At 40.1% G+C, this 23837-nt stretch overlaps 1 protein-coding gene across 1 annotated transcript; it reads right to left on the bottom strand.

Moving 5' to 3' along the window:
* Nucleotides 1–3285: 3285 nt before the first annotated feature.
* Nucleotides 3286–19425, bottom strand: sh2d4bb (SH2 domain containing 4Bb). The gene is made up of 8 exons (XM_006630932.3): nt 19254–19425; nt 16487–16655; nt 13300–13447; nt 10154–10292; nt 9352–9679; nt 8389–8516; nt 4864–5084; nt 3286–4171 (listed from the first exon to the last, which is right to left on the bottom strand). The coding sequence occupies exons 1-8, from the start codon at nt 19423–19425 to the stop codon at nt 4079–4081; spliced, it is 1398 nt and encodes a 465-aa protein (XP_006630995.1). The 3' UTR covers nt 3286–4078.
* Nucleotides 19426–23837: the final 4412 nt, after the last annotated feature.

Here is a 23837-nt window from a genome sequence, read left to right as displayed (position 1 = left end):
CATTATTCATTCACTTTTTAATGGATCTTCCAAGAGCAAGCATATAGTTCTATTGTGTTCCCAGCAGGTATGGCTTTGCAGATTAGGATCAACTAAAAAAGAGAAAGATCTGGTCTTCTGAATTATTTGTTTGGTATAAGGCAGGCAGCCATGCATTGGTTAATAGACAGACTCAGTATTTACAGTATGATGTTGTGCCTGAAATATTTTTACAGTTTCATTTATCATTAGAGGACCTCTGGGACTTGTTTCTTCACTGGGTCTTAGTCAATGGAAATACACCTATTTTCCCTAGAAGCTGCATCTGTAAAGTGACACCAGATGAGTTCAGGGCCGTGCTATGCTAATCTCCACTGTGCTATACAAACCCAGAGGTGTATTTGTAGGGCAAAGTCACCATGACTCTACTGGGTTATTAATGTGTGTTATAGAAATTCAAGCTGTGTGTTGGTAGTCATTGTTAAGGGGCTTCTCAGAAATGCTAAAGAGGTTGGTAATGAAGATGAAGGCACACATGGGCTCTTTTGTGTGAACAGGAAGGTTTATTGCAGTGTGGTACTCAGTACAATAGCGCAGTGTCAGCAAGGCAGGGTTCCAATTACAGTGGCAGTCAGGGTAAGTCAATCTCCCGCATGGAAAAACATCAGAACCACACACAAACTGGGGACTAGAGTGGAACAGGGGAGACACAATCTTATCAGCTCAGCAGACGGTGTGAGGGCGGAAAGCCGCCTACTGTGAACGCCCCTGGAATCGTCCAAATCTGGATTTTCTAATGCTTTCTAGTGATGCTGTTACCGCTGCCAGCTTGGATACCTCAAAGCAAAGTTTTTTCTTACACAAACCTCCCTGATAAAACTGCTTTGGTCACCTGCTTTACATTTTTGAATGAATTAAGAAATCATATATTTAAAAACAACTTTTTTTTTTACTTTTTTGCTGTTCTACAAAAATTGGAAAGATGAGATTGTAGCTTTTCATGTTTGAGGTGTTGGAAAGGTGCTTTGTTTTCAATTCATTTTCTTCCAGCCTGCCTATCTATAAAACTGTAATCACTTCTCCTCAATCTCTCACCTTCCCTGTGTGATTTGGCAAATGTTTTTTGTAGTGTTTGTTTATTGCCAACAAGATCTGTTTAATGGATTGTGAAGGGCCTAAGACATAAAAATAACAAATTCCTTTGCATTCCAGCAAAAACAAAATACGAATAAAACATTTGAAATTGTAAGGTCTTGTAAGAGTAAGATGGTTGTATGTCTGGATCTGTTTGAAAGGCACAGTTGTCTTTAGCACCTGAATCAGATGTTTTTTCTTTCTGTGCATATTGGTTACTAAAGAGGTTCCCCCAAGCTATAGAGCAACAGCAGTTTTTTTGTATGTTTTAAGGAAGAAACATCCTGTGCTTAATGTCTGTGAAAGTATACAAAAATAGAAAACAAAGAGCCTTCTGCTAATTTAGAATAGCTTCAGGGAATTTGGAAACCATTCAGCATTAAGGCCCACTCTAAATAAACTAACAAACACATCTGATGATCTTTTGATCTTTTCAACCATAAGAAATTACAACACAGAAGAAAGACAACCTGCAGGATTTTGGACTAGAGTCCAAAATCTAGAAGAGCACATTTCTCTAGTAGTTGGGAACTGGATTCTAGACCTTGAGATCTGACATCCTGCAGGTTTTGTATGTCTCTTTCAATGGTCAACAAGTTAAGATAAAGGATTGTATTGGTCCTGTTGAGCCTGAATACAATTTATAATAATAATAATTGCTTACACTTATATAGCGCTTTTCTGGAAACTCCACTCAAAGCGCTTTACTGGTAATGGGGACTCCCCTCCACCACCACCACCAATGTGCAGCCCCCCCTGGATGATGCGACATCAGTGGGGAGGAGAACAGAGTGATTAAGCTAATACATAGATGGGGATTATTAGGAGGCCATGATTGGTAAGGGCCAATGGGAAATTTGGCCAGGATGCCAGGGTGACACCCTACTTTATTTAATACTTCACTTCTCCCAGGTGAGTTACTCTTTATGAATTTAGGAGACACAAATAGTCTGGCTGAGTTCCAGATTCTGAGAGACAGGTGCTGGGAAAGTCTTCTCTAACCACTACATCCATACATTGATTTTATAACTGCTTTATCCAGTACTGTGTTGTGAGAGAGCCAGAGCCTACCCAGCAAGCTACTGTATGGGCACAAGGCAGGATTTTTCCCAGGAGTCAATTAATCCACCTCTTTGGAATGTGGGAGGAAACCAGAGCACTTGGAGGAAACCCACACAAACATGGAGAAATCATTCAAACCTCACACAGATAGCACCCCAGGACCAGAAATGAACCAAGGTCCCACCACTGCGAGGCAGCAATGTTAACCACTGCACCAAAATGCTGCCCCTATCCTATGTAGTGATACACAAATGTTATTTTCTCCACCCAGTACAAATGTTTGCCAGTAATGTGCAAAGAAGCTGTGCAGTGCAGTTATCACAATGTACATTATATATACTACAGATTTATCCTGTCACTTGTGTTTGTGTATTGCTTTCAGTGAGTTGACTACTTTAACAGTTGAGGACGTGGAGGTGTTGGGCCTCAGTGTGTTTGGAATTGCAGTAGAGAACAGTGATATTAATCTGTTTGTCTTTAGCATGGTTGTACTGGTAAGGTTTGTTCTAATGTGTATAAAAATAATGTTTAAATGTTTATACAGACGTTGTATAACGTACTTTAAACAGTACCTAACAAATGTGGTTACAGACACGAGGAGAACTCTCAACCCGTCTAGCCTGTTTGGTCATTTGGTGTTAGTACAAATGTGTTGATCTTTAATTGCATGAGACTTGCTTCATCCTTCTCAATCTGGTCCAGCTGCTCTATGATTTGTTTTAAAGAGGTTCTTGATCCTGTGTCTGCCGGTTTTCTTTCCAACAGGACCCTTAAGTTCTACACACTGGTGCCTCTAAGTGATCTGCTAGCTGTTTAGACATTTTTTTTTGCATTAAGACCTTGGTTTCAACCATTCTCTTGCCAGTATTTCCAATACCTTCAGCATGCAGACCTTTATGGTGTCTGTTCTGACCTTGGTGGTTCAGACATTCCTCCATTTCTAAACAGCTATTCATAGGTAATCAGTTCATGATAAACAGACACAGTTGGGAATGATTAGATACTCCTACGTTGTCTTAACACCAGCTGATCCCCTTTCACGTGACACATCCAAATAAGTGAAGCACCCTAATTTGTACAATGTTTATACCAATTAGAAATCCTGTTCAATGTTTAAGAACTTATAAGCAAAATTAAATACAGGCCTTAAATGGAAAAGTTAAATCAATTACCCTGTAACTAAGTTCAGCTGGAGTAAAAACCAGAAGACTGATCCTCCATGGTTAGGATTAAGAACAGCTGCTCTCGGGGATTCAGTAAGGTGCTAGAGTTGATCTCAGGATAAGACATGAAGAGGTCTCTGTATCTGCCATTTATGAGATTTCAGATCAGGTAACAAGGTGAAGATACTGTATACTGAAAGCGAGTTAATGTCCTTTTTTAATAAAATCAATATGGAATTGCCAAATGTTTATACCTCTGCAGTTAGTTAGTCAGCTTGGCTGTTCCAGCCTTCCTGCTAGCAAGGGAGAGATACAGACTTTGTGCTCTTTTGTCGTCTCCTTCTTCTGCACGATGCAAATCGACGGTGTTCACAGTGAAAGGGAATGAGAGGAAGGGCTGACACAGCTCTTCCCAAGCTAAGTGATAGCCAGCAGTCACAGGAGCCGATGTAGCAAGATGAAGAGATCCCTGATCGACTTCATATCCGCCTCTCCAGCAGTGTGTCAGACGACGGGATGCTGCTGTTCTTGGAGAATCCAGGTCATTAGAGAATTCAGGAACCCTGAACTTGTGATCTTCAGATTATAGGGAATTCCTACATCCTTAAAAAGGTAAGAAAGATTTTTTTTTTCTAATATAAGTCTTTTCTGTGTCCTTTGGGCAGCACTCACACAAATAGTCTCCAAAAAGTCTCCAGAGATGTGCACCAGAGCACAGATGAGTTTAGGAGGAGGGGGTGTTATTGGAAGAGTCCCCCATAGTCTGTATTAGACCCCTTCTGGCCACAGGGGTCCTGCAACAGCTCTCCCCCAGATGTAGTGATCACTTCCTCCTACAGAGACAAAGATTGCATTTGACATAATCAAGAGGGGATACAGGACTCCAACAATATGGAGGTGTGATTGGATTCCAGAGCTCTGCACTGCACGATCGTGGGTTCAAATCCTGGGTAGGATCCCACTGTGGCACCCAAGGTATTTTCAGTTTCCAGAAATTGATTATAAAAGAATTTCTGTGTCATCATGGTAAGTTAAATTTTGTTCTTGTTTAATGTGTATGGTAAAATAAAGGAATAGAAAATGCAGAATCATTAAAATAGGAATTTTATGCTTAAACTGCATTCATTTTGGCACATATTGTGCAAATACAGTAGGTGCAGTGATGTTTGAAGTTTTGGAGTTTTTCATGATGGAAAATTGTGAAACTTAATACAAATATCTGTTATGTCCTTAAGTAATGCCTTGTTTGCTGGGAAACTATAGAATACAGCAAGACAACAGGGATAGTTACCTCACTACCCTGGGGTAGTAAGGGTTAGACTATTAGATATTGAATACCTTAAGTGTAAAGCAAAGATTAGTTTATGCTTGACTTGCCTGGTCTCAATTTGTTCTCTTGTTTTTGCTCAACACCTTTAAGCCTAAGGCAAGCTTAAAGAAAAAATCAAGGAAAAACATAACTACAGATGTCTTTTACACAGCTGGACAGAAGTGTTTGGCATGAGTGGAATCCAGTGGATTCTACCTTGTGGAAGTCAATGAGATCAGCCAATGTGGCGTGTCTGTTCTGGTCCACACCCAGGAAGCTGTAGTAGTCCCCGGAGGCATCAATGAGGAAGTGCTTGAAGCCACTGTGTGTGCGGTAGGAAAGGGTGTAACCCCAGATCCGCTCACTAACACGCACCAGGAATGAGCCTTCAGGGGCGTTCATCAGCAGAGCCTCAGACTCCTGCCGAGAGATTATACCTGTAGAACAAGAGAGAGATTATTCTGCATAAAACAAGCAAATCGATTGCACCCAGACACGTATGGATGGAGAAAACAAGATACAGTGTAATTTTTAGGAACATGTAGGCACTGCAGAATAAATTGTTACATCTATTAAAAACACACCTTTTAGCCATGATTTAAAGAGTTAAAGGGGTTTCCTTTTTTCACGGTGAAATATACAAATATATATATTTTTGCTGGTATACTGATCCAAAATGTGGCACTTCCAGGTAGCTGCTAAAAAAACGTCCCTCTTTCATCTCCGGTGTGCCTCATGAAACTGAAAACGTGTTAAGTGGGTGGGATGTAAGCAAAGTTTTAAGTGAAGTCCAGGACAAACTACTTGTCACATATGACCTGCTCCATGAGTGTGTTTCCCAGTGTGTGCTCATCTCAAACCACTCTTAAACTGCAGTAGAACAGAGAAGTAGACAACCTTCCTTATTGTTATTGCCTTTCACTGGTATTTGTTCTAATATATGCATTTACAGGCAGCGATAAAACTGATCCTTTTTTTCCACTGACAGGCTGTAAATTTGCAGATGGTTGACAACCCTGCCTTTAAGTCAGGAAATGAAATGTTACCTCTATAAATATATGGATCTGTCTTCTATTTGTCATTCATTTACCATGCATTTGCTCTGCTTTGTGTTGGTCTCCCATGACTGTATCATAGGAATTTGTAACTAGAGAGGTTTGCTTTCCTGTGATTTCAATGTGCTTAACAGTGCATTTACTGCAGTGTGCAACTGTAGCAAAATCTTAACAGAAACAGGGAGTCGAAGGAGTCGACTGTTCTGCTAATTGGGCATGAGTTATAACTGCATCTGCAGAGTTCACTGCAGTTTTGACAGTCCACTGAATAAGGAATCACAGAAGTCAATTTGATGCATGATAAAGCACATGCAGAAGATTCAGATGAAGTCTGACCTATAGTACCCAATTTAATATATTGTTCAGGTAAAGATGTAATATTATAAAGACATTTTGATAGCAGTTTTCTTTCTATAAATAAAAGTACTGTAAGTCTAGCAAGGTTCAACTTGTTATGTTAAAACAGCCAGACACAAAGACAGATTATACCTGTAGACTCCCACATGAACGGCCATATTAAACCTACTTCCAAAGAACGAGATTACACCCACAGTAAAGGGAGAGATTAAACTTTGAGACAAAGAGATTGCACCTGGAGACAGTGATAAATCACACCTCTTGACACAAAGACGGTATCAGCAGAGGCTGTTCATACCTGCAGAGAGAAAAAAAGGAGGCCGAAAGAAGAGATTGTGCCTGCCGACAAGATTATGCACGGATACAGAAAGAGATCAAGAGAGGAACTCCATAGAGTGAGAGTTGGAGTTGAAATGGCAGTTCAAGTAGTCATAGTGGATTCCTTCAACAGTCACTGTCAAGTCTCCTGAAGCAGTACAACCGTGCGAAAGCGTGTACTGTATGTGTCAGCCCTGTCCATCTGGGCACCTTGTGACCATGTGGCCCTCATGACAGCCCCGTGTTTGGGTCCAGCAGGCGTCACTTAGGGCCTTAATCTGAACCACTGTCACTTAAACAGGAGCCACACACTGTGACCCCATTGTCGCATGGACAAAAGACAGCAGGACTCTTGGGAGTAATTAGCCCCAGGTGCTGTAAATTATTGAGCAGCTACTTCTCCCTCGCTGCAGACTCCTGCTCTGCCACACAGCTGCCCTCACTGCACTCTCATCTTCTGTGCCAGCACCTCTCCAGTTACACAGCGCAGCGATATTCCACACTCCTCTCACTAATCCCTCCTGATCCAAGGGCTGGAAACAGTGGTATTGGGTTGCTCAGGGAGCTTAGGTGTGTGTGGTGGGGAAGGGGAGGTGTTTAAGAAAGTTACGAATTAATCATTCGATTTATAGCAGCTAACTAAGTCCAGTATCTCATCCAGGCATGTTTTAAAAATTCCCAGTGACTTGTTCACTGTCTGTTTTTCTGACGCAATCAAAATGTATCCAATGACATCAGGATTTTCTTAATGCTGACTATCATGGATTAAAAAAAACCGTTGATATCAAGTCTCGTGATATTTTAATGTGGGATATATTTTTTTAATAAAACATTCATCTTTATGGCATACATATATTCTGTCAGCATTTTGATTCTTATCCCAGATTTCCTAGATATAGAAAATCATCAGCTAATTCCACATCTTCACTTGTTTTTTTTTTTAGGTCGTGCCCTCTTATTTGGAAGGCAGTGCAGCACAGTGGGCAAATCTCTGGAATTATACCTACTGGGTTTGAGACCCTGCTACAGACATTGCTATTGTATCTTGAGTGAGGTACTTTCCCCAGTTGGGCCAGTTCACCCACTGTATAACCGGGGGACAAACATTTCAGGGGTGATCCCTACAAAGGGCTGGACGTTATGTGCTCTCATATCTGCTTAACTTCACAGTAATCAGAAGCTCTGGCCTGTGGCTTGGACATGGAAATTACCTCCTGTACTTGCCTCCCATTTGACACTTAAAGTATCCATGCCTCCTAGAGGAACAGGTAAAACTTGTTCATGCTGAAAAGAAAAGAGACGCAAACGTTTCGGCTGTAGAGCCTTCTGTAGGTATGAGCCATCTTCAGGTTCTTCTTCTTCAAAGCTGTAACTGTAGCTGTCTGTTTCCTTTTCCTTTCAGCGTGGAATAAACCTTCACCTGTTCCTCTGCAGCCTATGCATGCTGATGCTGCTACCACCTTGACATTCCTCTTGAATGCATGAGTGTCATAGTATGCAGTGAGCTATGATTTCATCACTTCCCCTGATTCTCAAGAGTGCTCTTTCGTTACTAGCTGTTAAAGTTAAAGCTGCATTTGGGCTGTGTCGCTCAAACAATGGGAGGGGTGTCAGAGATGGAGGTACAAATCAGGTGTGAATCTCTATTTTCTACCCAAGCACCACCTGGAGCCTGTGAACGGATTTGTTTGATAGGTACTGCAGCCTCAGGTTGATTTGTTCTCCGCACAGTCATCCACAGACAAAATAATTAGATGAATTGTTGAAATTTGCTAATTACCAAAATTAATTCAATATAATGAGTAGAGAGATCTTCTGATTATTTAAAGCTGACATTGAAGAGATTATCTGGATAATTAATTATCTCCTCAAGTACAGTCAGCCAGACTGCCTTTCTGAGAATGAGGTTTCATTTCCGCGCAGGAGGCAACAGCCCGAACTGGACCAGCTGTACATGCTGAACATGTACCCAGGTGCTCAGGAAGATGGATAAGAGGGAGGCTGCTCTCACCATGGAACCAGGGGGCGATGGTGTTGCTGTTGCGTTCATATCCAGCTCGCCTGGGCCGCTGCTCCTCTCTGAACCAGCGCAGCACAGACTCGCGGGAGTTGGGCCGGGGGGGTCTTATCCATGGGGAGCTAAGAAGGCAGAAGAGCAAACACTGCAGTAAATACAGGCTAATGCTTAGTGATGGCCAGATGGGCAAATTCTCAGTGTTTAGGGTAACTAACTACACACTGGGTAAATATACATGGAGCACATACAGAAGCGGGACTATATCATCACGGGGCAAAAGTCAAACACCCTGAAGACAAATTCACAGTAGACTTTGAGAAGAGCAGACTGTGAAGAAACCTCTAGAGCAGATCATATGGGAGCCTGTGGAACCTTCTTATTAGAGAATGGGCTTTACTTTCTCATCGATAAAACCCACTCCAAGATGACCACACCTAAGAAGGTACAAACTGGACATTTAGGTGACCTCCCTGTAGAAGACAGGACTTTTTGGGGGGGTATCTCATATACTATAATATGGTATTTCTATGATCCTGCTGAGTGATCATTTTTGTGATTTGTTGCAGTTAAATTTTCTCTGTATTTGGGACCGTGGTTTATTGAATGTACAGAATTGTGTTCTATGCTGATAGTATTAACTGCACTTGGTCTGTCTGTATAGTATTAGAAGCCTGAACAGAGGGGTCTGTTCATGTCTGTCTGTGTCTGCCTGTCTGCACAGGGAGGTGATGTGTCCAGTCAAGTGCTTCTTGTGCATGATTATATGTGTGCTTGCATTAGGTAGTGGATACTTATGATTGTATGGTGAGATATCACAGGTTTTATTTGTTTTTCTGTTGAAGTGATATTAGTCGGCATCCATCTGTAATATTTAGAAATACCTGGGGTTGTTTGCCAAAGACTGTCTTTTCAGAAACTTGGTATGTGTCATCTCTGAGGCATGCGGTGCTGTAGTACCTGTTAGCTGGGGACTGCAGTGCTGTGCTGGTGCTGTGTCGGCGACTCTGTCTGCCCCTCCGGGTGTGAGAGGGTGGTGCCGCGGACGGGGCGGCCATGGCGCTGTGGGCGTGGCCAGTGTCAGAACTGCGTTCAGAAGGCGTGGCCTCGATGTTGGCGCTGTGCCGCCGGCCTTGTCCTGCACCATTTAGCTGGGTTTTCTGGAAAAGGCCGCTGAGGCCCGCCACCCGGCCCTTCTCGATGGCACGCAGAGACTGGCGCTTGTACTCGTCCCGTGCCCGCCGAGCCTTGTGCTTCATCTCCTCGTCCGCAGCCTTGGAGCGACGCACTACGAGGGGGCGTGAGAGAGATGGAGTTGGGCAGTAGGGTGCAAGAGAAGGGTAAGGGAGAAGACCGAGGTAGAGAGCCAGCCAGAGGAACGTGTGGAGTGGGGAGGGAGAGGAAACATGAAGATATCGAAGATGCGAAGAAAGGAGGAGCAGAGGAGAAAATGGGTGGGTTGGGAGAGGGGCAAGATGAGAAAAAGGCAAAAGAAAGGTAGGAGGAGAAGTTGAGTGTTTGAGAGACAGATAAGAGAAAGACAGAACAAAACCAGAAGAAAGGCTGGAATTACTGACATTGTTTTCATAATATACTTTTTGAAAGCGAGAAAGCGACAAACAGTGAAAAGCTGATGGAACACAAATGGTTCTTACGACCTCCTCCTCTACTCTTATCCTTTGATTGTTCATCCTTGCCCACTGTCACAAAGTCACTGTCATGAAGTTTCTTGTCTCTCCTCCCTTTCTGTGCCTATACTCACACTGCTCCTGCCATTCCTTGTCATCCCTCTCGCTCCCTCGCTCCTCCTGTTTGAGGGACATGTACAGCTCCCTCGCTCTCCTCTCCTCTGTGCGGCGTATTTCTTCTTCCCCGCGCTGCCTCTCTTCTTCTTCTCGCCTCTGCGGGAGAGACCATATGGACTCATTGCCCCCTTTGTCCTCTGCTGTGCACCCATCCTCCCACATCTGCTTTCCTTCCACTGCGTTCTTGTAATTCCACATGGTCTTGGTTAGGCGATCCACTAGGACGACTTGGGAAGCTATCGGTAAACCTTGTCTGCTGAGGGACCTTATGTCTCTGTCTAGTATGTCTAATGAAAAGTAGTTTTGAGTGAAATTGGGAAACTGATGTGAACTGTAACAGATATTAGGTTACGTGTTGTTCTTTCCTTGTACTGTTGGTTTGTTCAAGTGTTTTCAGAACATTTCAGACTCATGCATGCTTGTTTATTATAATGTGCCTTTTATGCTGGTTTTTGACAGTTGCAGTAATTTGTAAGACATCTGACTCTTTTGTACTGAAGTAGTTATTTACAAACAGCCAAGTTCTAAAAACACCTGAATCTACAATACGTGTTGTAACTGTGAAATGGATGCACTAACCTGCTTGACCTTGTCCACCTTATTTGGTTTTTAGGAGTTTAATGAAGGATTTTGCACAGCTGTTTCACAGCTTCTTTCCCAGGAAACCACATTTCTGCACTTCTTGTTCCAGACATCTGCCTCCCTTTACAATAAACAAGTTCCTATACTCGGTATTAAATATTTGTCCTCTTAATTTTAATTCCTTTTTCATCTTTTGGACATTATTTTGTTATGGACTGTAAGCAGTGTAATTAAGGTTTTTGAATATTTGAGTATCAGCCCCCTGGTATTCAAAGTGACTTGTTCTGCTGAACTCTTTCCATGGTAGCAATATCCTGTTCTTGAGTCAAAGTGATTCAGCTTTCTGAGTTTTGTAAAGCTCTGATCCAGCTGGCTGGTCAGTATAAAGTATTGCAGTACTTTATGCTGGCCAGCCAGCTGGAGCAGGCAGCTGAGAGAGCTGCTGACACCTGTAAATGAATTTAGCATACTCTACCATCTAAGGTGTTTACAAATCACAGTGTACTAGTGTGCTTGATCTCCAGGCCACAGGACAGACATTTTACTGACTCTTTCATGGTAGCTCAGTCTGTCAATTCTCTTTGTGATTTTTCTTTATTCAAATTATTTTTGTCCAACACACCATCACACAGACCTACTATCTGGGAACTTATTGAAAGATAAAATAAATCTGAAAATCAAAAGTCATTATCTTTTTTTGTGCTGCTTCTCTTCAGCATGGGGGAAAAAACATTTTTTTTAGTAATATGGCCCAAAATATTTTCATGATCATTTTTTTTTTCTTTTTGCGTTCTCTCCCATTTTGGGATTTGATAATTAATATTCAGGTTGTCTCAAATCTCTTACCAAAGAGTTTGTTGTAGTCTAATTGTTTGTAGATTGTTTATACACATCTTGGAAAGTGGTTGACATAGTCAAGCAACATAGCCATGTAGTCAAAGGAGACATCTTTTTTTAAAGGATCTGCTAATGTAGGTGCAGCATCCAAACAAGTTAGCCAGGTTGAATGGCCTCCTTTAATTTGTGATCTTAGTCTTTTTCGTCTGTTCCTTTTCAATCTTCAGTCTCACAGTACAGTATATACAGCAGAATCACAACAGCTCTTTCCAATAACACTGTAAGCTTATAGGTTCCTGTTGAGATATACTATAGGCATCATTGCTGAATGACAGGCTGATAAAACCCCATTTTGCTTGAAATCAACCCAGACCTGGTGGATCTCAGCCAGTTATGGACTATGCATAGGAACATTGACTCAAATCAATCTAGAGCCCAACCTGTACTCTGTGCAGAGGCTGGTCTGTCTGTAGCATTGAAGCACAATTAAATAATATGTGCAACATCCCTGCCTGACTCCTCTCTTCATTAACTTGAACACTGAAGGGTTCTATAAAGAGCAGAGGGACATTCTGAGTGTAAAAAATTAAATCAAAACGCTTGGCCAGTCATATATGCTGGTGCCGCTTGCTGCTTGGGCCAATGAAAAAAATCCATCAAGACATGTAAAAGACTATCAATCAATCTGATGGATAAAAATGAGTGAGAGGTACTATAGCCAGTTATTACATCTGGATCTTTTTGTTCATGTGAGCTAATGAAAATGGAAATGATATGGGGGTCAAAAGCTAGAGAATGGGGCTTTTTCTTCCCCTTGAACCTGACCTGTGTATTTATGGGGGAAAAGTGGATTAATTTTCTTTGTTATTGCTGTTTTAGAATGAATAGAATAGAAGATCCTTTTAACCAGCCTTGATGTGAGAGGCATCTGGATTACATTTTTCCTTCTTTTAAGTTTTCAACTGAAAGAATATTTTGAAAGACAGTTAAACTTTAATGACTCAGAGCTTTCCCACTGGCTGGCTGGATGTCGAGGGGTGAAGATAAACAAGATGTTTAATATTTGAAGAGCTTCTTAAGAAGGTCTCATTAAGAGGTCCTAAATCATTCAGGACTGACAGGCCTCTGAAGGCTTTATAGAAGCAGCCTGGAAATGAGCTCTCAATCACAGCCTTTGGCTAATCCCTTCCTCCCCATCAAGCCCCCAAATGCTTTGTAGAGCAATGCAGAGAGCACGCACACTCTTATCAGGGCATGCCATATATTTGCTTAAAGTCTAGCAGCTACGTTACCCCAAAATATGCAAACAGAACCCTGCCAGGTTACAATGAGCCTTTTCAAAACCCTGCTTAGCCTGTGAAATAAATATTGGCATTCTGCATGTGCATCTACTTTCAAGCCCTGCATGATGCATGAGGTTACACAAGCAGATGCTGCTGTGTTTGTATCTGCTTGAATTTTGTTCTTGATACTACAGTATGTACCATATACACATTGTCACCCAAAGTCTGGTTATCTGTACATGACAGAGTTCTTTAACATTAGGGACTGGTAAAGAGAAACTGTTGAAATGCAAACAATATCTGTACTTGGAGATGATTAGGTGAGCTCTATTGAGTGTACATAACTGTTCACAAGTTAATCACTTCTGAGGTGACTTGACAATATTCCAATGCACATTTACCTTTAGCTCCTCCTGAATCCGATCCTCTTCCATTTTTGCTGCTCTCCTGTCCTCCGTCTCCTCCCTCCATTTCTCCGCCACAAAGCGAGCCTTTTCCTTTGCCATTGCATCCCGAAACTTCTGTTCAATCTCGGCCTCTTTTGCTCGCCTGAGTTTGGAAGGATAGAGGTGAGAGAAAGAGACAAGCCACTTTTTAAACTTGTGTAGACTAGGGGTAGGTAGGTTTACAGCATTTCTAAACTCAATCTTTTCATAAAGAGACTTGGTATATAAAATTGAGTTTAACATTTTTCAAAAATAAACCTAGATAGACGGAATGGTATTTGATTTAATAACTTTATTAGTGGCGCATTTATCTTTAAAGAGGTTGGAAGGTCTTTACACCAGCTGTATTACTGCATCTAAACATACTTCACAAAAAACAGAGCGTGATGTCTTACATCTGATTCTAAGGTTACAATGATAGTGTCACAAGATTTCGCTGTGTTAGAAACAGAGTTGTAGATTTTTAGCAGTCTTTACTAGAACTTGTTTAGAAATTCCCAGCAGATTAAGCTTTGTTTCAGATTGGAAAGTGTTTCCTTTACTCTGCATTAAGTGTAAAAAAATGCTTCACACTAGTTTACTCATGGGGGGGATCAGAAAAAATAACAATCAGCTTTGAACAAACTGCATGCTTCTTTTCTTAACATGTCGCCATTCCAGTTTCTCCTGGTTGGAAATGGAGCATCTGGGCAATCAGTTTGTTTCTGAATCCGCTCATTTATGATTTTCCATCCACAGTTTCCAACAGAAGTCATGCCAGTAGGTTAGAAATTGCCTTTATCATATTTCAGCTTTTATGCAGATGTAGGAGACTTGACAGCTGAAGTATTTTGTCCAAATGAAAGCAAATGTTTGTTGTCATTTAGGTTACGTTCTTTGGTGTGTTCACAGGTGGTACTGCTTAACACACATGACTTTCTAATTTGATTAGGCAGTGTTATTAGCAGTTTAACACTTTCCAATTACAGGCAGGCAAATCCTTCAGCCACTGTTCCAAAAAAACAAAGTGCAAAAGCTGCATTTCATTGTCTTGTGTGCAGGTGTAAATTGGATTCAACCAGCTTGTTCAGCTTCATTATTGTTTCCAAAATAGACTTCAAAGCACTCCCACTGCTACTTTTAGGCAGCAACTGAGCTACCTTTTATTCCACGTTTTATAGCCGAAGCTTGGCTGCATAAGCTGGTTCAACTCTTCTATATTTGTGCCAACCTTAAAATAATTAGAAATCTCCATTAGTGGGTTGTCCACATGTTCTGAGCTTACTTAACTACCTTCATTCAATGCAAGATACCTTGTCAAGAACTGTATTGCCTTCCTTATGTGTTTGTATTTAATCTTCGTACAATGCTGGTAGAGAATAGCAGAAAATATCATTCTGTCATGAAATGTGCTGACCATATTACTGATTTCATAACGTTTAAAAAAGATATAGAGAAGCATAATACAAACATCTTTCTTGCTGTGAACATGTTTACTCTCGCATTTAAGTGATCCGATCTGGTTTAGAATGCTTGTAACCAATAAAGGTGACTTGACATGTTTTTATTTCAATGGTTGTGTTCATCTGCTGGAAATCCTTTGGCAATGTTTGAATCAGAAAATATTAGTCAGGGTTTTATGAAATGATCTGCAGAATTCAACTGGTACCCCATGTTCTTGTAAAATAGTTCTGTGCAGTTTGTGAACAATTCACTCCTTTTTAATGAAATCATCCTTTGTGAACTGGCACAGTCCTTGAACGATCTGTTCAACAAGAGAAGTTGAGTGACTATAATGTAGAGAGGTGAGACTTTGGAGTGCACGCGCACCACAGATGGAATAGATGCTACTGGATCTTCCTTTTCCAAAATGATCAATGAAGCTTTGTATGCGTCACCCCGAGTAAGAGGAAGGGCAAAATCTTTCTTAAATCTGGAGGTCATGAGTGAGGCTTAATATTACTTCAGATCAGCCCAAATATATTTACAATGTTCAATATCCTGGCTCTTGTTTCTTCTAACACCAAATGTAATTTTCTTTGGTCTGCTTTGTTAAATTTAGTGCCAGTGTGGATGTGCTGGTTAATTGTCAATGGATGTTTCTTTGTAGTGATGCTGTGCAATATGCAGCTCATGAGACAGACACATCTACTTGTAAATCATTTATAGTTTTGCCCCAGGGCATGAAAATTTGATTGCCAGTATTCTTAGGGAGTTAGTTAGGCTTCTTCTTGTGAGTTCTTGCTCACTTTTTAAATTTATCATTTAAAAAATAATTTATATTAATGTATTGTGTGCATGCAGCAATAATGCTGAGCTGAATCCCTTTGTATCTTGAACCTCTTGTTTTATCATTCTGCCTTAAAACTCCACCTTTTTCTTTCTGTCCTTCCTTCCAACAATCTCCTTTTTTCTCCTTTCTTCCACACTGCATCACCTCATCTTTCTTTTCCCCCGCTTCTGCTTCACCGTTACTTCTCGTCTCCATTTCCCTGTCTCTTTCAGTCTCAGCCCCCCTTCCTCTGCCAGTCCACTTTGGGCAGAACTGCTGTGTGTGGTGCAGTCTGTAGTCACACTGTAAACCTCTTTCTTGTCCCTGTCTTCCTAATGGAACATGACCCCCACTAGAAATGTACAACAATAAATAGGAACTTGGCCTTTAAAATACACTACTATAGAGTCTTTGACTGAATTGTAGCAGAGGACATTTTAGATGCATCTTTCACAGAATATGTGAGGGCTCTTTCTTTCGTTATTTGTTGATGCAACATCTGGTGCTGGTATAGTTGGGAATTTAATAGCTGCATAAAGGTTCTACACAATCCCTGTAAGCAATTTCCACTTTCAACACACATATTTTCCACTTGCATTTGCTTTCTTTTAATGGCTAGACTGCCTGTTTATTGAATAGAAATGTACGTTTGTCAATGGAAAGCCAATAAATAAATAAAGAAAATTAACTAGATTTCCCCTTGTGAGACACTTTACTGTAGTTACAAAAGAAAGTGATTGTTATAAATGGTTCATGTTTTTGCTTGGTGGATAATGATACAATTATAAATATACTTTGACATGCACTGTCACTATTTGGCTTTTCGTTAGCCTTTAGTTACAGACAATTACATCTGATTCCAATTGCCTGCTGGTCATGTTCTTTGCTCACCAGAGCTCTTTGGCCTCTTGCTGTGCCTGCCTTCTGGCTCGTTCTGCCATCAGCTCCTCCACAATCTCTTCATAAGGTTTGTCTCCCGGCGCCTCTCCCATCACCCACACCCACACATCTCCATCCTGGCCCAGCAGCCACTGCACGCCCTTATCACCACCTGCAGCACCTTGGCAGAGGAACACACTGTCAGGAGGGGGGCTGACATCCCAGTAGGAAAGAGGAAGATGGCAAACAATGCCACAGAAGTTCAAAAAGCAAAACACTTGAAAGAAAAATCAAAATGACAAATGCACTGCTCACTGCTTTACAAGGCCCTGCATGTGGATATTTGAAAACAACGATTGAACTGGACCATTTACCAGTTTTATACTCCTGCTTTGTTCTGATTGCTCTGATTGATTCTTATTTTAATGTTTCCTTTCCTTTATGGTTTTCCACTCACTGCTGTTTCTGAGTTTGTTATAATAAACATGGTTTCAGTATATAATAACAAGAACAATGATTTATTAATATATCATTTGGTTTTTGCATTTGCCTTTGTCCATTCATTTCAAGTTGTTAGTTTTAAATGTGTGATATGAAAACAAATGTCAGTTGATCAGACGAATAAACATGGGACAAAAAGGGAATTAAGACTAACGGAAAACAAAAGGACAATACCTAGTATCATGTACAGTAGGTCAGGGTTAAAGTGATACAGACAAGTTCAAAGTCAAGGGGCTTATTGCATCCTTGTTACTTTTTGTCTTACCACAGTCACGGTTCTACCGCACCTCTCGCGTACATTAATTAAACCCACTTTTAAAGAGCACAACTATTTGAGCTTACCCTCAATAGGTTGATGTATTGATGTCAAGTTTTTATTTTATTTGATACAACAGAAATACTAATGTTTCAGTAAACACTGCCATTACTCTCATCCTGGTGCACTATGGCACAGTGCCATAATGTGTAACAGAGAGGAAACTGTTTAGAAGAAAAGTTAAGGAAAAAAAAACATTTTCTCACAGCATTTCACAGACAGGGAAAAGAAAGTGCAATCCAGAAATATATTGAATTACTCATTTAGAAAACATGAAAAAGATTAACACCAAATTATAAGATGGGTTTAATGAAAATACTTTTTGTCATGCTTGGAGATGTGTTAATGTTATGGAGGGTAAAGTTATCAAGAAGGGGGATTTTGTTTTTGTTTTTTTTGTTGTCAATAAGTGAAGTCATTTATCTGATAACTTTTATTTTGGAACATGCTGATCTGTAGCTCTCTTCCATGGAGCAATCCCTGAAAGACAGCTGACCCTGATAATTAAGAAGAAATTGTGTAGAATACAGTTATCTTCTCTCACATCTTATATCACATGTCTATTGACCAGCATCATATCCCATATCTTGAACATTTTGGAAATCTTGAAGTACCAAATCCTTATTCATTATTATCCAATTTCCCTTATATCTGTAGACATGAAATGTTTGGAAATTAGTTAATTAAAATCTCTTGCTTATAAAGCAGAGAAAATATTAAAGATACTTTATTTAGAATTAAACGCAGAATAATAATAATGAATATTAATTCTGTTGAACCAAAACCTATGATGCAGTATCTTCTGGAACAGTATGTGTGTGAACGATAATCTAATTTGTTGGTCTGAGTTTTCAACTCAGCATTCATGCTCTACCCCATATAATATATTTTTATTGCTAGAAACACAGGAGCACCATAAGGTAGTGCAGCATACACAAACAACTTTGTCAGTGTTTGTGTATAACATTAAACACAAATGACTTTGTCAGCAGCTCATCTTGGTTTCATTGTTAAATTTGCTGATGACACCAATAACAGCTGGTCGACAGCTGACAACTACCAGCTGTTATTGGTCTGATAAAGAACTCCGAAGATGGGTATAGACAGGAAATATAAATACAAATGTAGCAGAAACAATTTTCTGCTACATAATGCAAAAGAACAAATAGTTATCGATTTTAAAACAAAGAAATAAGTGGCTATCAAGTTGGAAAATGTAGAGAAGGTGGACAAATATTGATATTCAGGCTCGATTATTAATTCGAGACACTCATAGTATGCCAATATCTACTCCATTTATAAAGGGCAGTACAGGTTATATTTTGTGTGTGTGTGTGTAGTAAAGACTCTTTAATATTGAATTTTATGTCATTGTACAGTTAAACATTCATACTGAATATAATAACATTCATAACATAACAGAAATTTGTTTTCATGGATGGTACTTTGGTTGATCTTTTTATAAATGGATGTAAAGTCGATAGAATTGTTAGTTCTCATTCTGCTAGGATAAGCTTTCACTGTACACTAAAAAGAATAAGCCAAACAGCTCATCCAATTGTGTGCCTCCACCTGGGGAATCCTATTCAACATTGGCTAGTGCCATAACCCAGGCTCAGATTTGAGATCACAGAGCTCAGCTTTACCAGCTCAGCCTCACTCAGGAACTTTTTAAATGTATTTTTGGAAGGGCAGATTCTCTTGAGTACAATGTCCTCGATCACTATTCTGGAGCATTAGTTTCTGCAAAATCTGGCCAAGAAGGAAGAGCCCCATCTACTGGAGTTCAAAACAGCTTACTGCAGCAAAATGGGTTTCCTCAGAGGTTTCCTATCCCAGTCCTGTCAAGGCCCAGCCTAGTTTAGCTGTGAAATCTGACAAGATCAGTCACAGGTGTACAGGATGCAAGAACTCTCATTATTATTAATTTTAGGAAATGTCAGCAACTTTTTTAGTACTCACTCTTTTTGGTCTTTGGCTGCCGCTCCTGGTTCTTCTCATGGCTCTCTCTTTCAGCCCATCGACGTACTTGCTCCTCTCTCATTTTGTAGAAGAGGATCTGCTTCTGTTCCTCATTGAGCTCAGCCAGCAGATCAGGCTCGATGTACATGTCCTGTAGGATCTGTTGCATCATCCTGGCTGCCTGTTTCTCCGACCCAAGCCAAGCCGAAACTGAAGTCAGTGAGACCCTGCACTACAACATGCCACTTTCTGAACCCAGGCACCTCCCCCTCTCCTATTCCAAATGAACAGAAGACTTTCCACTGGATCACCTCACCTTTGGAAAATCTGTAGACCCTTGCCTACACTCTCTAGCTGTTTGTTGTTTAACTGAACTTAACCTTCTCGTTCACTTAATTTTGTCATTCTTGGCATCCCCTCTGTAAGGATATTCTGACTTGGGAGCACACATTAGAGTGATAATATTACACTGTGAGTTTTTCCTCTCCATTTGTCACTTTTTACATTTAGAAGAGTAAATTTTCTTTGAACTCTTAATTCTCTTCTTGTTTCCTGCTTTAGAACCTCTCTTCTTTTTCTACCCACCCCAGTTTATTTTACTCTTCAGCATCTCCTTTCCTTTCCTCTGTGCTGTTGGTTTGCTCTCTCTATTTTACCATTGACTCAAGCTGCTCCGTGTTTCTCTCCTTCAAAGCATTTCCTTCTCCTTTGCTTTGTGTTCTTTGATTCTCCCTCAGTCTGTGGTTGACTTTTATTTCCTCCTGTTCCCCCCCTTCCTACCCTCTCCTTCTTTCTGTGTCTCTTGCAGTGGCACTCCGAGCACAGGTGGGTCGGACAGCAAACAAAATGCTCTGTCCTCTCTGTCTGCCCGTCTGTTCGATCCCCTTCACTGGTCTGTGTTCTAGGAAGGCGTTGAGAGAGTGATATAATCAGAGGAATGAATACACCTGCTCTCACCTGTTTGTGTCTGTTACTTGATCCCTGCCCTCCCCCACTCTGCCAGGAGGAGGCTATCAGTCTCAGACCCATCTTTCCGACACAACGACTGTTGCTGGTAATACCGATACCCAGTCTGCTTTATCTCTGCCTCTCTGTCTCTGTCATTGTCTGTCTCATTTCATCCTGGAGAAATATGGCTGTACAGAGTGAAAAAAGTCCACTGGATATTAAACTCTGATGGTCTAAAATAGATATTCATTAAATAATCTTAGGGGTTGTTTTTCTTGTTTTTTTGATCCAGTTAAAAATATATCCCAACTTTTTGGTAATGTTTTATAATTTGCTGATATGCTTAATTGTATATGAAACAGTATGTGATTTCCTGTGAAGGGATTTTTGATTTTGTACAAAATAAGCATGTACCAATTACATGAAATTTTCAGCAGTTATTCATAAACTATTTGCTGGATTAATTGAACTGTTCATAGTCACTGATGCATTGAAACCACCTTCTTTTACTTCCAGTAAACATACTTTTTTATTAATTATATCCTGTATTTCCTTTGGAAAGGTTTCCCATTGTCAAACTTTTATGGTTACTTTTCAGAACAAAATGAAACCTTATATATCACCTTAAAAGTCTTGTAATGTCTGCCTGTTTTATTACAGAATTTCAACAGCTGCTGTTGTAGTATCACAAAGTCATCTGTCTCTGTGCTATTTCTTTCGAACTTTCTTTGTATAAAAATGTGGATTTGATGAAATCCAGTGTCAGAAGGTTTATGTAGACAACCTGTTGCTTTGAGATGAGATAGTGGAGAACCTGGATGCTTTTGTGTGTACTCCTTATATCCTATTATATTTTATACTCCCTTGCCCTCTCTTTCATCGCCTTTCTCTTTTATTAAGTAACTTCTCCACACTTCAAGGTATCGTCTCTTAGGTCATTAAGCACAGTTTGTTCTTCCCTTAATCCAGTCTTCAAACTGTTAAGGTTTATCTAGGATTCTGTTGTTCCCACACTGAGGTACTACTTCGTCTCCCTAGGCCCCCTTTCTCTCTGCTGAATAGCAAACATCTACATTTGTAAAACATTCACTGAGGAGTTCAGTGCCTCCTCTCCCTCCTTTCTTCTATCCTCTCTCAGACTTTTCTTATTTCTGTTTCTCTTTTCCTCATCAGAGTTACATGGTGCATCTTGATACTTTTTCTGGAACTTGACCATGGTGAAATTATCATAACGTTTTTGCTAAGGCTTTCTTGCATGTGCCTTTACCATCTTGCACTGTACCGGATCACACGTAAACAAATATGAGTGATATCAAGGTGTAATACAGTAGATATCTGTTAGAAACATCTATTATGGCATATCACAGCATTCCATCAGCCCACTGTAGTAAAACATAGAAATAATAGCAAAAGAACAGTAAAATAACTGCAATTGCACAAAAAAACGAATTCATAATAATCCAGTTATTTTCAGCATCATTGAGCAAAATGTCTAAATGCCAAATGTCATGAATTTTGTCTACCATGTTAGTAGAACTTGTGAACCGATTTCAATTTTGTGGCTAAAATCAGCTTTGGAATGAAAGATTACAGACACAATTTCATTTTTTCACCCTTGTTCAGCCAGAGAGAGCTGTTGTAGCCTACTTTTGCATTATGCTTTTACAGAAAACAATATGCCAACACATTTAAATAAGCTTTCTAAATGAAAACTACGTCTTCTGATAAACCACAGACTGGTACTGACCCAGTGATATATCCCGGGCTTCACTTTCTCACATGAACAAGCCTAAACCATGTCCCTGCCCAGTACCAAAGAAGTGTACTCTGTCCCTTTCAATTTCAAATGAAAGAATCGTCAGACTGTGATTCTTTTGAAGGCAAGGGGGTGTAAGCAGTCAGAGAATTGCTTATCTGTGCTTATCGTGGTATAGCTGGAGTCACATCACTACTCCTCAGCTTTGGACTTCATAGAAAACTTCGCAATCCAATTACAGATACAGAGTAGATCTCAATGTTAACACACACAAAAATGTTAACATACATGGCTATGTTCTCCACAATTGTAAATTTTGCAGAATGAAACACTCCAGACTTTGTTACTGTTACTTTGTTACCTTCTGCTCCCATCTCTTTGCCTTTCTCTTCCCTCCTTTCACTCCTTCTTGCCCTTCTTCTCTGTCAAAAATCAGCTCTTTATTTCCAGTAGTTGTGCTGAGATGTCAGTATAGATACCTGTTAAAAACCAAGCAGTAGTGAAATTAGTAAATATAACTGAATATTGTGTTTTTTTCTGTAGCCCTGGTATTTTTTGAATGATGGGGGGAGAACTGTACAACATTTCTTGTTGTCTTTTAATCTTTACATCAAATTGTCTTCTTTAAAGAATGCCAAGCTCATACGTTTCTACTTGTGTTTGTGGTTTCTTGGATCGTTGTTACTTTTTATGAATTTCCTTGAATTTAATTGATTTTGTCATTATCTTTTGGGATTAAGCCTGCAGGCAATTTGAGACTTCAGCACCAGTCGCATAAATATCCCACTTCAGCATGACCACATCCTTTAGGCCATGCATGATGCACACAGCTATAAGAGATAAGAGAGAGATAAGATAAGCTATAGATCAGGCTCAATTCCTCCCATTGTCAGCTTGCTGTTTTGTCACTATTGTTACTTCTATGCAAAGAAAATATACTTTGTTTGCACATAAGGAGAGGCCAAATAACAAACAGTTAGCACATCTTTAGAAGTCAGGAAGAAATATGAGCATTCAGAAAAACCGACACAAAGATAGAAAGAGCAAGTAAACTCTTCAGTGAAGGAATTCCTGTCCAGAAACGAATACATTGAGTTATACATTCTTTACAGTTAAAAAATAAATCAAAGCAATGAGCCTTATGTGGTCTACTTTTAATCATCCAGCTGGATGCTGCACATTGGTGGTGATGGAGGGGAGTCCCCATTACCTGTAAAGCGCTTTGAGTGGAGTGTCCAGAAAAGCGCTATATAAGTGTAAGCAATTATTATTAATTATTATTATTAATGTTTCCAGTGCTCCCATTTTAATAATAACAATACTGTAATTGTACCTGTAATGAGTTACATGGTTCCAAAACTATTAATATCTGTAAACAATTTATTTTGCTTAAGCAATTTGTAACTGATCATTTTTTTCCAAGTAACGTCCCCCTGAATTGAAGATAAAAAGGGGCTGGCACAGCCCAAGGCTCCAGTCAGAAGCAAATGCAGCGTCTGACCCTGGCAGCATGCTAGATGAGCTTTGCTAGCATTCTGTGCAACTCTGCATGATTCTCGCTGTTCAGGGAAGACCCTGCTCAGTAACTGATCTCTGACAACGACTCCTGTGGTACTTATTTTAAAGCACTGCTATAGAATTCTCTTTCACAGAAATATGTTTTATGCCTCTTCCCATTTTATGTGTGTGCCTCCGTGCCTAATATATTGTGAAACATTAAATATCTGGAATGTTTCTGGACAAAAAAATATATAATTTGCAAGTCAGATTTGTGTATCCAAGTCTCTTGCCTTGGGGACCATTTTCATGGTGGCAGGCTTGTGGAAGATAGCTAACATAGTGGGGGGAAGGGATGACAGATTAACTTCACTCATGCAGTC

Source organism: Lepisosteus oculatus, chromosome 4 (genome assembly GCF_040954835.1).
Source record: "Lepisosteus oculatus isolate fLepOcu1 chromosome 4, fLepOcu1.hap2, whole genome shotgun sequence".
NCBI classification, from domain to species: domain Eukaryota; kingdom Metazoa; phylum Chordata; class Actinopteri; order Semionotiformes; family Lepisosteidae; genus Lepisosteus; species Lepisosteus oculatus.
This window is presented reverse-complemented; position numbering and strand designations above follow the sequence as displayed.